The following is an 18669-nucleotide window of genomic DNA, read 5'->3' as shown; positions in this document are numbered from 1 at the left end:
AATTCGACATGTTCAACATGGAAAGTTAAGTTTGTTTCTCATTTTAAACCAGAAATGTCGCGCCTCGAAAAGGGGCCCAAAAACCAAAAAAGGAGCACTTTTGATTCGAAATATACCTCTACAAATTTTATCCGCCATCTGTTCACAGCAAACATTTCAAATATGTAAAGAAAATCGGGGTTTTTTCACAGCTACGAATTACCAACCGAATAGGAAATTTTCTAGAGATCCTATTAGTAAATATGAATGTATATCAGTTGGTGACATCACCCAGAGCCGCATTCATTTTTGCACAGGAAACTGTTATAAATCCCGTAACTCTACGATATTACCTAGAAATGAATTCCCGCATACGAAAACGTTTGAGGCCACTGCACAAGGTAGATTTCGCCATGTTTGATGATTTTGCAATTTTCGAACTTGACCTAAAAGATTCTCAGTGTGGAGCGTCTTGAATTATTTTTTTGTAAATATCTGGAATCTTTCGTTCTCATTACAGCTCCCATAATGGAGACATGAAATCAATCTTCTCTGCTTTCAGCTTAACGGTCAAATTTATATTTACCTACCTAACGGTACTCACCAATAACACACCGATAACTATCATTTTTACTCTCAATTTCAACAAAAAAAAAACTACTCAGCATGTCATCTCATCCTACTTACTTACATATGTGTGCAGTTTGTTGATGGACATTGCAAAAACATTGCGAATAACGAAATCTCTGGCTACCCTAACGTTGCTAACAAAATTCACTTGGCTTCATCTTCTTCTTCTTCTTCTTCTTCTTCTTCTTCTTCTTCTTGTTTGTTTGTAATTTATTTGCTCCGGAGTGGAAATATACACGTTCTGTCTCGCCTATCAATACGAGAAACAATGGCTTTAAGTTGTTTAGTGTACCACTATTTTTTCGTTGTAAGTTCATTTGATTGTCATATGTTGTATTTATTAGTTTGGTTTAAGTTTGCTCGTACTCCGCTGCTAGAAAACTAAAAGGTCGTATTCCGTAAGCATCAGCTTGTACCGAACCGTATTGTGAAATCCAATTTTGATAATAAAAGCATTTTCCAATCGTTTATTCGTCTTTGTCTTTTTATTATTGATAAAGCCCAAGCAAATATGCCGTAGCTTAATTATTTTTGGCTAGAGATATTTTATATTCATATTCGCAGTTTTATTCAAGTTTTACGATAATGCTCCTAAACTCTCAAATAGTAAGAAAAGCGTGCATTGATTCGCCAACAAGCTATATATTACATCAGAGGCGGAGGAAGCCCTATTGGGACTTTTATCACTTACCTTTAACAATCAAACCCCTCCTCCTCGCCAACTTACCACCACCAACACATTTTCACTCCACAGCTGGGTGAAATTCGTTCCGCCGTCCCTGTATTACCCAAAGAACGACAAGCGATTTTATCCGAAACATTAATTGAGACATTCATTCGAATGCAAACAACATTATAAACAGAATCCGGAAAAATCGAAGAGGGGAATTATTCGTTTTTCTCTCGTGCGCTATACTTTTAACTCTCTTTGCTATATTGATTTCAACCCAACTGGTGAACGTCAAAAACTAGATCGGACATTCTAATGAAGAATGAACATTCGTGCAATATCAGATGACAGGCAAAGAGCAAAACACCAGAGATCCGCACGTTTACCTTTATAATAAACTTTGATCAATTTCGTGTGGTCACAACCCTAATTGTATGGTCACTATGCGTTTCCCAATACCCAGTGCGTCTAAGTGATTAATCGCCGCGTGTTTGAATTATGACCTACATCCGCGGTGGGCCCCGCAAATGAATGATGACCCAAATTAGAGTTGACTGCACAACCTTTGAAGAGTGCATGCGAAAACGTAACTGCAGTGCAAGTGGGAATATGTTTCAGAAATAATTTTATCGAAGCGATCGATTTTTTTTCTCTTATTTTTCCTACTGTAGAAGTTGGAGCTCGTTGATATGATTCACTTCTGAAAGTGTCTACTATGTATCATTGAAACCGGAAAATATGCTTGAGTAATGACGAATTTCGCACCAAATTGAATTCGCACTCTCTCAGCTTTTAGTTGCACTTTCTGGACATGTCGCCTTTGTAACAAAAATCCACTTTACTTTCAAGGTTTCTCCAAAATTGATCTAGACTGTCTTTTGAAAAGGGCCAAATTTTTTCACCTTTTATTTTTTTTTTCAAATTGTTATTGTCGAAAAATGCAAAATACTACAAACGAGTATTGTACTAGTGATTATTGCAAATCAGTTAAATTTTCTAATAATAGCACTGAACAAAAATCCATATAGGACACTGATAAAAAATTACTTTAGTTTTTTCAATGTATTTTATAATAATTCATAATGTTTTACTATAAGTAAAACATTTCAAGAATATTTTGTGTAATTTTCAAAGCTGTCGGAACAAAACTCAGCAAGTTATGGGTCTTTATCGTTGCTTATCTCATACTGGGAAGAAGTAAGACCTCGGCGCACATGCCCAAGATTTCTGTTTTGATTGACTTTAAAACTTCACAGAACATTCTTGAAATGTTTCATCATAATAAAATACAAAATAAAAATAATGATTTTTTTAGACCCTGCGGGTTCCCTAGAGTAATAAATTGTTTCCTTCGATTTTATGGACAAGAAATTTTTAACACATTTTTCTCGAAAGCAGGTTTTGAAAGTTTTGAAAGTCTCTATTTCTTTCAAATTTTTCACACACTTTCTATATGGAAAATACCAGACCTCAACGTTTTCTTTTTGTTGTTTGTTACTTTGCGGAGGTTTCACAGCTACAAAACGGTGAATTTTTCGTGAAAAATCGTACACGGGCAAAATTTCGATTCTAGAAATGAGCAAAACGAGTTATGATTTGGGGAAAATAAAATATTTTCATGCTATGATAATACACCATGAATAAAACTTCTCGGATCATGATCCAATTGGAATAATTTCGCTGAAATTTGAACGTAACGCACTTGACGTTGTTGGGTATAGCTTCAGGCGTGTTTCTACTACGATGGTAATTTTTGCAACATAAATTTAGGCGTTTTGTTTTAAAATTTAAAGAATGTGAATATTTAGATTAATTTATTAATATTTAATGGAATAGGGCGAACGTAGTTTTTACACGATTTCAACTAATGTCTCAAATGATGTGCATTTGAATAGCATAATAGTGAAAAGCACGATGAATTTCTTTTATCAGAATCATTAACAATCAAAATATTATGTTTTTGAAAAACGATGACGCCTAAAAGAGCGTGTATACTTGCGTTCATTACTCCAGTTTTGATTTTGTGTTTCCGAATTTAAACACTTAAACGAACTGCATGAAAACCCACGTGAGAATCAAACCTCTTAGATAAAACTCTATGTCGAATTCTAGCAAATACCGCGGATTGATTGATTTTACCTTTTATGTTTTCAAAACATCGTTTGCAAAATCGTTTTATTTGAAATATATAGGTGAATCAATACAGTTTGTATTGTTATATCTATGAAACAAATTAATCAAAGTGGTTGAACCATTTGGTTTTCTGACTTTCGTTAGATGGTGTTCCAAATTCACAATCGATAAAGCAATCTATCACATCACATGAGGCAGAGGGTTCAAAGTGATATCCGGGTAGAAAATTGGAGTTACGAGCTTTGAAAGAAATACATTCCTCAAGTAACGCATTTTCGAACCATGATTAATTTTCATGGGGGAAGACTTATTGCTCATGGTTTCATGAGAAGTTAAAATGATTGGTTTCATGATTTTCTAATCATGACAGCAACAACGGATTTCGTTCCGTGTAGTTTTGATGTTAAACAACCACCAAAAATTAAAAATAATTTTAAAAACAGCGACGTTGGGGTCTAGAAAAACATCTACTCTATCTATGCTGCTTTGATTTGTTGACTTCGTATTAGTCTGCGCTGAGATACATTGTACACCGCAAATTATGATTTTTAAAAAGCGTTCTCAAACATACCTTTTTACCTTCTTCTTGAGTTTATGGTGTATGGTGTGTTGATGACCAAATACGTTAATTTTGTGTACACCGGATCATAGTTCCTGGTTCCGAAATTACCGGGAAAGTGCTTGTGTGCTTCAAACCGAAAATCACTCCGATTTCTCAGAAACGACCAGACCGATCTTCGCAAACTCAGATTTAAATGAAAAGTATTATTTTTCCATAACTTGATGTTGAATTTTATCCAGATCTGGCTACTGGTTCCGGAAATACAGAATACAGTGTATGAAATTGCAACCGGCGATATTGTAAAACAAATCTTCAAAACTGAGTTCAACCTGCTTTAATTTATAAGTTATACTAGTTGCTGGCCAAAACGAACCGATTTCAGGTTCCTAGCTCACGGTTCCGGAAGGACCGGAAATAGTTATCGAAAGCTCAAAAACGAAACTCTCCTAATTCTCTCAGAAACAGCTGAGTCGATTTTCACAAATTTAGACTCAAACAAAAGAGTTAAAGGCCATCAAAAAAGACTGCTTTTGATCTTTGTTCGAATTTCTCTTCCGGTTCCGGAACAACAGGATGAAATGTGTAAAAAAAATTTAAAACGTACTCAGTGCGACTTGGGTCAAAACTACTGAAAAATTGTACAGGCTACACAGAAAGAAATGATGAAAGTTACAAGACATTTAAATCTATAGTAATATTAAATAGACATCAACTGAATCGAAAGTTTGATTGGAAACAATCATCGATGCAAAATTAAATTGGATTGCATTGGTTTTTCAATCAATATAACTGTATCTTTCAATTAACGCTTAGTTTTGCGTTCATATTATATCGAAACGTACAGAACTGCAAAGTAACTTTATGTTTAATTTCCTGCTCCAAATATGTGCATTAAAATAGATGTAAATTCACAAAATATTTTTATCTGTGTATACTTTTTGTTTTTATTCAATATTCAAAGAAAAGGCTTTTAAAGAATCCCTCAGTAATATTAATGAAAACATGAGCTATATGAGAAAGGCATTGTAGCACCACTAGGTGGATTAAAACAGGTTTTTCCTTAGAAATGCAACATATGAAAGGTTGATAGGGAAAATACTTACCTACCTTGGAACAAAATTGCATTGAATTCGATATTTTTTTATAAATCGATTTGAATTTTGAATCGTTTTTTACCATTGTATTATTCGTATAGACGAATTTCGTGCTAAATCGTATTTGGATTTGGCAGCACCCTCTCAGATTTGAATGAATCTTTCTAGATATATTGGCATTTCCCAAAATTGGTCTAAACTGTCTTTTGAAAGAACTACACTTTTTCCGCCAAAAATATAGTCGAAAAATGACGAATCATACTGAAAATTGTTGTGCTATTGAGGTTATCAGTGTAGGACTCGATAAGGATTATTTTCAGTATTTTTTTCGAAAATTCCACAGATTTTGTGAAAGTTACTAGTTTTGACTTTTTTGTTCGATTGGTCGTGTTTCCTAGACCAATTTTGGAAAAACAAATTATGCAAAGTGGTTTTTTGTAACAAAGTCTACATGTCCAGAAATGTTCACTCAAATCTGAGAGGGTGCTGCCAACATTTGTTCGAGTTGGCAGCTAAAGTCATCTCATTATAAATTGGTGCAAACTGTAATTTTTTTAATTAAATAAAAATCGTGGACGTCATTCGTTCTCTTGAGCATTAAGATGTGAATATGCTTGTTTGACTTGTTTGACCATGGTTGCAATTGTTGTTTTGAATGGTAAGAACTGTTATTCGAAAGTCATTTGCTGACATAAAAATACTGGGTTCACTAGTTACCGTTGTTGAACCGTTATCCTTGTCTTTGGTTGAATAGGTTTTTGTTGCAGTTTCAGTGCATGGTTAACCGTAGCGTGCAATTTGCTCGCAAAACCGAAATGCAATAAAATGATTCTCGTAGGTAACCAGCGGTTTACAAGGATGCCTACCACCCTGACCACAAATTACGTAAGATAGAATTGCCTTATGTAATCGGACCATTCCGGTTACCTGGGAAAAAATTTCACCACACTTCCCTTTCGATGGAAAGAATTTCTCCGTACTGCGGCATATTTTCTCGAACGTAATGATCACTGACATGCTGGGGAAGGTCATGTACACGCACTTTTATAGTACCGTCTACAACGTACACAGGGATTTTGTATTTCACGGTATCATACATCGTGCATCTTGTTCATATTAAAACATGATATACACTGAGTTACAAGCTTTTTTGAATGGCACTTCATAAACATCTTTTACGTCTAGATGCATTCGTTCCTAACTGAAAGCTTTCAAATTCGTTTGTAGTTGGTCTAATTTTACGGCACTTGAAATCAATACAAATAGAAGGCTTTTGAAGATCATTTCGAATACATTATTGTTCGCTAAACTATTTTATCTTTGTTTTTGTTGTCTCGACCGTAAGCGAGTTTCGCCGGTATCGGATGAAATGCGAACACGAACTGTACACAACCTTATCGATAGTTCCGGTAGAAACGAAACTTTTAGACTTTTTTTGAACACATTTGGCTTACTAAATTAAATACTTCTTCGGGAATGTGGACACCTTATTTATCCGGAAATGCTCAGCAACGGCGTTCCATCACATTGCGGTATAAAAAGTCAGACCCGGGAGCTGTTTGAAGTCTTCGAACACGTATGTTTCGTCGTTCACTGTGGCCCCAAAAAATGTTTGCGAAAAATAGGCAAATGCTTAGCACGACTTTTAGCAGAGAAATTATATTCGTCATCACAGATCTTTTACACTTAGTAACCCTTCAGTCCTTGCCTCTTTTTTAATTTTTCTACGCTTATTCACAATACTATATGAGTCATTCGCTTATATTTCCAAAATCTACAAAGTGATAAAACGTTTAAACTGGTGCATATCTGTAAGTGCACTATTCGTGCAGCTATTTCAAATGTGGTTTCAATTCAGTGGTCATTTGCCTATCTGTGCGTACAATAAACAATATCTGCGATAATTGTTACTCCCGCCATCTATAATAAGTTCGCGATATAATAAGATTCTCGGGCACAAAATGATTCTCAGCTGCTTCGGTCAGTTTAAAAAATAATTGTGTTTAGTTTATGGATCTACTGCGGGAAGGGAAGGTTAGACAACGTCGTTAAAACTGGTTCACCTCGCAGGTGGCGGGCTTCTATGCGGGTCAAGCAACTAAAAATGCATCGAAATGAACGGCAATTATGTTATGTAAAGGGAGGTAGATTTGTAAAAAACTAATTGTTCCAATAAAATGTATATGATTATAGTTTTTGTTATGAAAAAACGGCCCTTACTTTTCCTTATCCTTACTTACTGCTCGTATATTAAATACGAGAAACTCACAACACACTCAAAAAGTTTGAAAAAGTTCAATAACATATGTACATGTATGCTTCCAATATTTATCAATTACGAGGGTTTCTCGATATATTCTTCTTTGGCGGTTCGTTTTTACTCATTTTTTTCCGTAGACTTCTGGAAACAAACGCTTATGTAACATTTAGAGATGATGGTTCTACATTGCTTTTATGAAAAATCATTCATCTCCGAACAAATTTTTTTGGATTTGATTCGTTGTTAGTCTAAATAGCACAAGTAGACTCGAATGATTAAGTGTTCTGAGCACGCATACTACTTAAAACACTCAACTATACGTTGCTAATATCAGGTTGAACGTATTGAAATAAGCGTTGCCACATATCAAAATTTATCGAGCAATCTTTGTACTATTTCAGAGCCTGTCTTTCGGAAAGGTTCTTTTCTTTGTAATAATTCTAATGAAATCCATCGACATAGATAAATGGTTCTGAAAATATATGTTATAAAACATCCTTTTTTCGAATTGATTTTAGAGCTATCGTTCAAAAACATAAATTCAATTGTATTTGCATAATACAGAATATCATTCGAACAACATTTTGTATTTTTTTCGCATTTAGAAATAGATCGGTAAAGAAGTATTTTCGAGGATGCGTTTTAGAAATCATGATTTGCGGTGTCCACTGTGTCTCAACGCAGAACTAAAAAATCAAAGCAAGTAGCAAAACACGAAAAGAAAAACGTTATGGTTGGGTGTTTTTTATGTAGAAAGTGTGTGAAAATTTTTAAAATGATTGATGAAGTTGTTTTTAAATGATGACGGACACGGACTTTTAAAAATGTGCTTTCGAGAAAAACGCGTTTAAAGTTTATCTGTAAAATCAAAAGAATCAATTTATTTTTCCAGGGCGTGCCTAAAAACCATCACTTTCGGTAGGGTCTAACACTTTTGAAAAATCATTTATTTTTTCATTATATTTTCTTATAGTAAAACATTTTAAAAATGCTTTGTCAAGTTTCCAAATCAATCGAAACAGAACTCTTGCGCCTGTGCGGCTTTGTGTAGTGTTATCTCACTACGCCCAAAAACTCTAGGGGTTTGTTCCGATAGGTTTGAAAATTTGACAAAATATTCTTGAAATCTTTTACTTTAACAAAATACAAAGAAAAAATAAATGATTTTTCAAAAGTGTTACCTAGGGTAGGTCGCCCCTTAATATTCCTACCAAACACATCGTAACGTTCTGCTAGTAATGATTTAGATGCTTTTGTTCCGTCTCATTCGAACTTTTACATTTTATCATCTAGCTGAACATGTTTGTCCTCACTTTCTGAAACAGTCTATATCATTGTTTGGTGATGCATATGTGAACACCAGAACAACAACGGTGTATTTTAAAAAAGTACCATTATTGTAGGATGGGTAAATCAAATGAACTGAAAACGTTGGCACTGGTTCTTCTGTGTAGTACAGCTCCAGAAACGAAAACGGCACTAGATGTAATATGAGCATTGTGTCATAGAAGCTTCTTCTGAGTTCTATCGAAATAATGTTCATGTATTAATGGAAAATTCACGTTTTGTCGTCTGAAGTGGAATAGCGTACGTATGCTGCGTGTAAGAATACAATGTCTTTTCCTTCTTACATAGTCATGGGTCAAAACAATAAGTATCCTCGAAACCCGTTGGTAGCCTATGAAAATGGACCCCTTTACTAAAATTAATTTAGGTCTAAGACCCCCTTCAACAAATTCCTTTGAAAATTTAATTTCTTGCTTGCTTGTAAAATACTTACCAATTTCTGCGGATAGTCAAATGAACACAACATTTTTAGCGTAAATATTTCAAATAACAACTTATATCAAACAATAGGGGGTCGATTTTTAGACCTCGTAGACCCCCATAGTCAGTTTTTGTTTATGTCGACCCCCGTAAAAAGGATTTCAACCCTAAGTGGTCTATATCGACCACTTTGGAAATCCCTATTCTACATATTCTAAAGGCACTCATTCTACATTAGATTCAGTTTTCTTCATTCATCAAATCTCGTTCTTGTAATTCATATGATTGTTCATATTTAAAGAAATTGTGTGCACTGCAAAAAAGTATATTTATCGATTTTTATCGATTTCAACTGTTTCTATTGTAAATATCAGTTTCCAGTATTGCAACAGTGCAGTTACAAATTTTCTAGGATTTCTTTCATTGTAAACGTTTCATAATTAAGTGTAAGTTACAACAAAAAAAAGTTTCTAAAACATCTAATCACATGAAATGAAAATTTGAAGTCATGCTTTGTATACTTTCAGAGATATCTCTGTTCGATACACTGACTCAACGAAAAAAAATAAAATTTGTGTATTCGACTCGAATTTTCGAGTCGCTAGAACAAAAGTACAGCACATTTCTCAAACCATTTTTCTGTAATATTGTCCATTCGTACAATTTCACTGCTTAGAGTAAATCGAACGCTCATTTGTTCTGTTCTTCATTCCCAATGTTCTAAGCAAACAAATAATATTCATCAAGTTCCTACTTGATCCTAACAGCTTACGACGTGCTACCTTTGCTGGCATGCAATAATCTGTATTCTCGTTAGCCACAATTACTTTACTATTCATAGCACGCCAAGAAATCGATACCAGTGACTTCATTGTTAATTAATTCCTAAACACTGAAATAAAACGTGCCAACACGATTCATCCCCTTTTGTGACCATTCCAACCTCGCCATGTGAACTCTTCTCTAATTCCATTCTCCGCGAACTCTCTAGGGTTTAATTCAGTTCCCAAAGCACAGATGTAAACTGCTAGGGTCGTGAAATTTTTCTAACGTTGCTCGCTGGCCAGGACAGTAATGCTTCTTTCGTTCTCAGCTCCGATCGGTGCTAAATGACAGAAATAGCCACACTCATAGAGGCAATCGGAAAACTATCACTCTTGAGCACGCCCCATTAAAATCGAGCCGAAGGATTACAATACCCTTGGCGGAGGCGACCAAGCAACGGAAATATTTTCCACCACCATCCGGTGCAATTGATATGTAGAGTAGTAGTCCCTTTGGAAGGAAAAATGGTACCGGCACTTGCCCAGACCACGCCATCCAACCGAACTTCAATTAAAATTAGTTATACGTGCGGCTCTTTAATTGCATTGCCCGCCCCACTTCACAAAACTGCAGCGTACTCTGGCTGGCAGTGGTAAAAAAACACGCAATTCGTGCTGCACGTCTATGAGACACCATGCGGCCTACGCGCAAGCTTGCTGGGGCAACGACTGGGCTAGGACCCCATTAATTTTCCAGTATGCAAATATTTGCATTGTGTATGGCGTGATGAGCTACGAAAGTGCAGCCGATTATGCTTATTGTGACGCACGCTTGACAGATGTGTCACCGTACCGTGGCCGTGCGTGTCTGTAAAAAAACCATTAGGATTAATTCGATTTCAGAATTATGAATAACGTTGAAAATTTCATGTTCAATCCAGATAATAATTTATCTGTCATATAATAATTTTCATTTGAACCCCCGAATCCCCGATTAAAGTTTAAATAGAAACGTTTGTCGTTCCATAATTCCATAATTTTATATCGTTGCCGCATTCGAAACATTCAAATAGCACGTCTAGAATTCTGATGAAAACCTTTCAGTGAAAGTTAGTTGAATATCTGTATATTTTGCTAGTTACTTCAAACGTTTATTACATCATGTTTTGCTACCTTACCCTTGAATCGAAATGAGTTCTAATTTTAGTAACGCGTAATTTCTACTTTCTCAATTTTCAGAAATCCTACAACCGAATTATGACGATCCCAGTACGAGCTTAAAGTATTACGATATCGGAAAAGCTCTGACGCTCGGTTGTAACATTACGAAAGAAGGTTATGACTTGAGTTGGTAAGTACTGTTAGAATCATCTTTCTTTTTCTCAAATAAAATCTTTAGTTTAACTTCATATCATTATTCATGCAAACGTCAAATGACAAACAAAAAGATTGATATTTTAAGAGGTATAGGATTTGACTTTCATAAAACCACAAAAAATTGAGAAAATTGATGAAATATTTATTGGAATCGATAGAAAGATCAATATAGCTTAATGTTTGAAGATACACAGGAAAAATTATGAGTTTTACAGGTAACATAATTCTACAAACGATACAATTCATAACTGCTTAACTGTCAAGTGACGCAATATTCCTTCCGTACAGATTTTTACTGATTCCGAGTGTAATTTGCATTCGGCTACCAAGTGCCGCTGTATGAATTTATATGTATCAATTATTCATGAAGCAGATATGTGCTTTTGTGGTTTAGTTGATTAGCGGCGTGCTTTGTGATCTAATGTTTCTCGGTTCAAGCCGCACAGTAGCTATCGATCATCTGTTGTTTTTTCTATTTTATTCTATTACGAACCATATAATTTTCAAATCACACAATTTTACATGTTCTTCAATATAAGTTTGTGTGAAATATGACGCTCCATTTATGTGCATCTTATAAGATGAAAAATCACAAGAATTTTTCGAACTGTGTGATTTCATGCAAATGTTGGCCGAGGCTCCGCTTTAAATGACCCTTGAGCCAGGTCTGATTTGGACATACTCTCTCCAACATATCGGCCGATATTTCAAGATTAAATATTTCAATATTGGCTTACAGTCCGAGATAAACTATTCACCGAAAGCAACTCTTAATTTGGTCATTGATTCGGATCAGAGTCATTTCGCCAAAATCCATTTCGCCGAAAGTCATTTCGCCGAAAGGGTCATTTTGCCGAATGACATTTCGCCGAATGTGTCACTTCGCAGAATGTCATTTCGCCGAAAGGGTCATTTCGTCGATTCCTGCAATTGTCTTGATATTAGAATTGGAATTGATTTAAAATAAGAACAAATGAATGATAATACATTAACGCCCGTTTTGTTGACCTACAATTGTACTTCTTGAAAAAAGATTGATTCTTGTACTCTTGAATAAAGATTGATTCATGAACCTAAGACCAGAGTTCCCAAGGAAACTTGTTAACTATTATACACTAACCATCAACGCAATTTCATAGGTGTACCAAGCAAATGTGGTATTTTCCGTTTACTAAGTGGAAAAATATCTAATGCGGCTTCGCCACATCGATTTGATTCGTGTGCTGTCCGACCTCACTACCGCTCGTTCGGACCTAACTAAAGCAAAGAAACCTAACTTTGAGTAGACCGGGTAAACGAGGCGGTTACAGGTTTGTATGCAAGAGGCGAAATGACCTTTTCGCCGAAATGACCTTTTCGGAGAAATGACCCGCTCCCATTGATTCGCGTTCCGTGAGGGATTTGACACCGTCTTGTTGAAACCACATGTCAGGCATGCCCAATTTGGACAAAAAAATCGTCAATCACACGGTAGCGCTCATTATTGGCAGTAACGTTCCGTCCATCGTCGCCTTTGAAGAAGTACGGCCCGATGATGATGATATCCCTCCTCAGTAGGCCGACAAAACTGCCCATAAATTGGAACAAGTGCGCGATGCACTCTCTTAACCGAGCATGAATTTTGATTATAAAATTCAATAGCTAGCAAGCGTTGTTCGTTCGTAAGTCGATTCATGATTTAATTATAGATCAAACTGAACAAGTTTGACAATGACACAAGACACGATGATCTGTCAAAAACAAACAGATATCAGAAAAAAATCACCCTTTATTTCTTAAATCATTTCTTAACGTCAGGTTGTGTTTCTAAGAGTGTTTTCTACAATTCTATGGAGTAACACTATATTAGATGTTCGAGAAGTTGTATAATGTTTCCTACAAAATATAATTATACGTCCAGATTAATCTAAATTTGATGGATAAGAGCATAGGTTTTAATGGAGCCTAGCTGGTTTAGATATCCTTTCTATGATTACGCACTCATCGGGTAAGAATTATGAAACCCTGTATATGGGAACAGTTTTCAAGATTTTCTATCTGTATTGCCTAATAACGGTTTATAATTTTTAACTCTCATCACCCTGTAATCATGGAACCGCTTGTTGAATACGCACAATATTTATCAGACACGTATGGGAACTTTTATTTGAATTGAAGCTCGTGAAAATCCCGGAACTTCCGTAGCTAGAAATCAGGAACCGCTAAATACAAAGCCGGCCGGTTCTTTACGTCGTCATTTTAAAATCAGTTGTTGCGGTACTTGCAGATTCGAAAATCGAGTCCGGTAGTGAAGTGAGTTTTTTTAGATCATCAAGTAACAAGATCCGCGTAATCAGTTTTAAGGAATTCGGTCCTCTATTTAGAGTAAAACTTGCTTAATCCACTTAGCAGTGAGATGATACCTTTTTTTATCAATCCGCATGTGTTTTTTGCATGAATATTCTTCGGTGTTTCAGTTCTCGTGACATTATTTTAATGACCGTCGATTTAAGCGGCAATTTGAAATTTTTAATCACTCATTACTCTGTAATATCGAAACTGCAAATCGGATCGAATTTGAATCTAAAAGTGTGACAATCGATTCAACATTACATGATATGTCGGAGTAAGTTCCACTTCAGAATTTACGGTAATTTAAGGTATTTCCAGGGCCGGTTTGAATTTTAAAAATTCATCATTCTGTAATTCCAGAATCGGAAGTCAGAATTGGATTATATTAATTTATTTTGTCTTCGTAGATCTGGCTTTTTTTTAGAAAACGATTGAGCTTTGAGAAACGATTCGATACTGGAACCGGAATTCGAAAATCGGTTTAGTCGAAGTCAGATAAATTCACCTGAGTAGCTGTTTAGTTTACATTTGTTTCAAAATGTTTGAAAATCAGTGTAAACATCTTTGAGAAATCGTAGTGCGAGTTAAATCCGAATTGAAAACTGAATACCACTAAAACTGAAATAAGTTTATTTGGTTATCGACTATCCAAATCTGTAAACCCGATAAACCTGATTAATTTATGTGAAATAGGCATTTTATACTAATCATCCTGTATCCCCTAAACCGGAAGTTGGATATGACTAAAAAGCAAGATGTTTTACAGGATCTTAAAACTTTTCATTTGAATTTTAGATCGGTTCAGCCATCTACGAGAAAAATGGGTCCACAATTTTAATTTCGTTTCACATATCATCCTGTAGTTCCGGAACCAGAAATCGGATCCAAACATAATTCAGGAACCTTGTTTAGGAGCATACGACTTTTCGTATGAATCTGAGTTTGTAGAAAACGGTTTAGTCATCTCTGAAAAAAAATGAGTAAAATTATTTGTCACACACGCATTTGCTGATCTCGACGAACTGATTCGAATGGTACATGGTTGTTATGTTATTCCAGCATTTGTTGCTGTGAGTAGTTTAAATCAATATAATTATGGAATTGCTTTCAACTCGAAAATACTGCCATCATTTGGTTAACATATGTCATTATCGAACAATTATGTTGCCAAAAACGAACCGTGCTAAAATCGGTCAGAGGCAAAATGTCATGAAAAAGGATACTGTACACAGTCTTTTTGGTACCTAGAAACAATTGTATGTAACAGTATAAAAAATCGTGTTTTATGTTGCTCCCAAGCATTATTTTGTCATACAGCGCTCAAAATTCCTACTGCTGGAATAGGGGGAAAAGTCGCTTACACAAAAATATCGATATCTCCGTTAAAAATGGACGGATTTTACAAATCTATGGCTTGTTGGATAGCTATTACCGTGTGAAATCTAAGTCTGGAAACATATTCTGTTTTCAAGGTCAAATGTGACAGATACTGTCAAAAAAAAATTGACATAAAACTTCGTATAACTCAAAAAGTAAACATCCTATCTCAAAACCATTCAATAGCGGTCTGGGTGACGGGGAGATCTTTCATTTGCGACTAGTTGGATCAAAATCGGTCGAGCCATCTCTGAGATCTCGACCTTTTAGTTTCCAACACACATACACACACACGGATATTTGCTCAGTTCGTCGAGCTGAATCGATTGGTATATGACACTCGGCCCTCCTTTTCTATAAGATCCTTAGAAGTTCTATTTGTATCTAAGTTTGGGAAAACTTATCTCAACCCGTTCCCATAGATTGAGTGCACATTTTTCCATTAATTCATCTAATCTGTATTAGTCATCTCATATTCTCAAACCATATAAGTTAGAGTGAGATCTGTTATCTCTGCTCGATTCATTGACTTTAATGGTTAGATCAAAATAGGTGCATTCGGTTCGAGTTTTCGCGTGGCTTTAACAGCAGTATCGCACAATTATAGAACTATTTTCCCTGCGGTATTGCTTCTTAGAGCCGAAGCGAGGATATTTTGTTCTATTTTATCACATTTCGTTGATTGAAAGTCGAGTAATCTACAAAATAACTACTAATGAGATGACTGTTAGGAATTTAGGAATTTTGTTTGAAATCAGAAGGCCTCTCATTTGAATTAAATTTTGTGTAAATCCCTTTAGAATTTTGCTAGTAAAGCGAGATCACTTTTCTGTAATATGCAGTCACCCATTTGCCAATTTCGACGAACTGTGTCGAATAGCTTATGGCACTCAGCCTCACAGTAATTGCAAAACCTGACTGATAAGACCAGTGCTCTATGCATTGAACTGCTAACACGGGCTAATATAATAAAACAGAGATAGCTACTAGTACGAAATAGAATTTATTGTTTACTTGCAATCTCGAATTGGAGTTATTTTTTTCTAATTTTATAAGATTACCATTTCACAAAAAGTTTTGGTGGAACACGGTGGCCCATTTAAAGCATTTGTTTCTGAACAAAATGTAGGAAAAAACATTTATTTTCATTTAGATTATAATTTAGTCTGGTTCAAGGAGATATGTTACAGCTATATTTTGAAAATGATATGGTTTAACTGGCCATCTTTGGTCTTGAGTACAAAATTGTTTTTTCGGCGGTTCCACGTCGTATGTTGTCTTTGAGTTGAGCTATGGTTATTGACTTGTCAGCGTATACCTTGGGTTTCAAAAAGCCACATAAAAAAGTCTGGTTAGAGTCTGGCGGTCAAATCAGGTGATGTCGGGGGCCAGTCCAAGTCACCGTTTTTATATGACTCTTCGGGGAAACAACGGTCGTAACAAATCGATTGTTAGTCAAGCTTTATGGCATGTTGCACCGTCCTGTCTGAAACCAGTAGCCATTCAAACCATTTTCACGAACAATGAGTATGATAAAATCATTTGTCATGGCTCGATAACGATTGTCATTAACAGTTTTCGTTGCTCCACCATTTTCTTGAAAAAAAAATAGGGACCGATCACCATATTCGCACAAACATCACACCAATCTGTAACTTTTTAGTCGTATAGAGGTTGTTCCTCAATTAATTTAGATTTCAGTGGCATAGAACGTCTTGTAGTGTTTTCACTAGGAGCACTTTTAACATTATTTTTCGAACGAAACGCACGTTTGATTTTCACAATGGAGAAGTTATTTTGAATGTAAAGCTGAACAATTTCAGCGCGTTCTTTAGGTGTATTATGTTCCATGGTAAAATTATCTTGGAATGACGCTTCCAATGCGGTATGTCATTAGTCCATCTGACAATTCTGTCTAAAGTTATTGGGTTGCCCTATGCTTCCACTTTTAAATGGCCCACCCTATATATATCTTTACAACCTATCTAACTATCTAACCGAATTTCATGCAGTAGAAAAAAAACAACTTCGAAGAAAAACAAAAGGCTTTTGTAAGCTAGCGATAAAGTATGGGAAGTATGTAGTTCAGATTGAGCGGTTTGTAGAACTTAAGCAAAACTGCACTATTTCATTTGCTCTTGAATTCTACTATTTCACTGTTACGTCGCTACACTTTCAGTAAGCCTTTCAAGTGTTACAAAATATAGATACATATTTCGAGTTGTTGTCGTTTCCATAAATTGTACGATTATGTTCCGTACCCCGAAATTTTCCTCGAGCTGACAGAATTCTTAAGCCGTTTTTCATTGAAAATTGGTGGCTTGGATTGCTCTGGTTTTGCACTTTTGAGCAGAAGTGCAATTTTTTGACGGTGGTTCATTGCTATTTCTGCTCGAAAGTGAAAAACCAGAGCAATCCACACCACTAGTGTTGCTCAATGAAAAACACCATTAGTGTCAGTAGGATCGTAGCACTAGCACTCCTGGCGAATGAACAGGCGAAAGAAATATCAAAGAGACGGGACTTAAAGCCGTAACTTCCCTTATCCGGGAAAATTGTTTCGATTATTAAACAACGCCAGATCCGCTTAAGGGGGCACTCTATGAAACGATAAAAAATAAGGTTCATTTGCATTATCTCACTGTATAGAAAACCAGAGAAAGCAGGATAATTTTTTTCGGAGCACCTGTAGATGTAAACTATTCAAAGTGGGGGACGGGTATAGCGTGATGGGTAAGTCAATACCTTTCACGCAGCCTACCACCCACATTTTTTATATATTAGAGGTTTAAGTCTTACAAAATGATAAAAGATTCGCGTCAATTGGAGCAGTAGTTTCATATTTATCGTGTAAACGGACGGTTTCGTAAAAACGAACTTTAAAGTTTATGTGCTTGAAAGGAATGGCACAAGTAACTTCAACGAACAGTATCTTTAACAGTGCGACTTTGAAACTTTATCCCATATATACCATTCGAATTGTTTCCTACAAAATCAGATGCATGTCCAAAGTATACTTCCAAACAAGGTTCCTGAGTTTCATTTCAATCCGACTTCTGGTTCCCGGGTCTACAGGATGATATGTGTAACGGAATTTAAATAATGTAACTCATCTTTCTCATAGATGGCTGAACCGATCTAAGATTCAAATAAAATCTAAGAACCATCTAAGAATGAACGATCTTAAAATCGTATAAAACATCTTGCTCTTTAGTCGGATCCGACTTCCGGTTTAGGAGATACAGGGTAATTATTATAAAAATGTCATTTCACATAAATTGATCAGGTTTATCGGGATTGCATATTTGGATAGTCGATTACAAAATAAATTTATTTCTGTTTAATCGTTTTCTTAAAAAAGGCCAAATAGAATTTGATAAACAAAGATTCAAATTAAAAGACTTATGGTCCCACACAAAATTGATGAATTTTATCCGATCTCGACTACCGATTTTGGAATTACAGGGTAATGAGTTTTTAAAATTCACACCATAAAAGATGACAATACCACAACTATTGCAATTTATTCGTCATGTTAATTTATGGCCATACGAACCGTTTTTGGTTATGCTATTTCCTGAATACCGGCTCTGGAAGTACCGTAAATAATAAAGAATAACTCTAAAGTGAAACTTACTTATATCTCATGGAATGTTCAATCGATTGTCACACGTTTGGATTCAAATTTGATCCGATTTGCAGTTCCAACATTATAAGGTAATGAG

At 35.5% G+C, this 18669-nt stretch overlaps 1 protein-coding gene across 13 annotated transcripts in view; it reads left to right on the top strand.

Moving 5' to 3' along the window:
* Positions 1-18669, top strand: part of LOC131428472 (uncharacterized) — a 135617-nt gene that overhangs the window by 80904 nt on the left and 36044 nt on the right. For all 13 annotated transcript variants that reach the window (XM_058592453.1, XM_058592452.1, XM_058592442.1 and 10 more), the window contains one exon: positions 11099-11210. In XM_058592453.1, the coding sequence (XP_058448436.1) occupies positions 11099-11210 (112 nt within the window). The remainder of the gene's footprint in view (positions 1-11098; positions 11211-18669) is intronic.

Source organism: Malaya genurostris, chromosome 2 (assembly GCF_030247185.1).
Source record: "Malaya genurostris strain Urasoe2022 chromosome 2, Malgen_1.1, whole genome shotgun sequence".
NCBI classification, from domain to species: Eukaryota; Metazoa; Arthropoda; class Insecta; order Diptera; family Culicidae; genus Malaya; species Malaya genurostris.
Note: the sequence above shows the minus strand (reverse complement) of the source record. Positions and strands in the feature narration are given on the sequence as shown.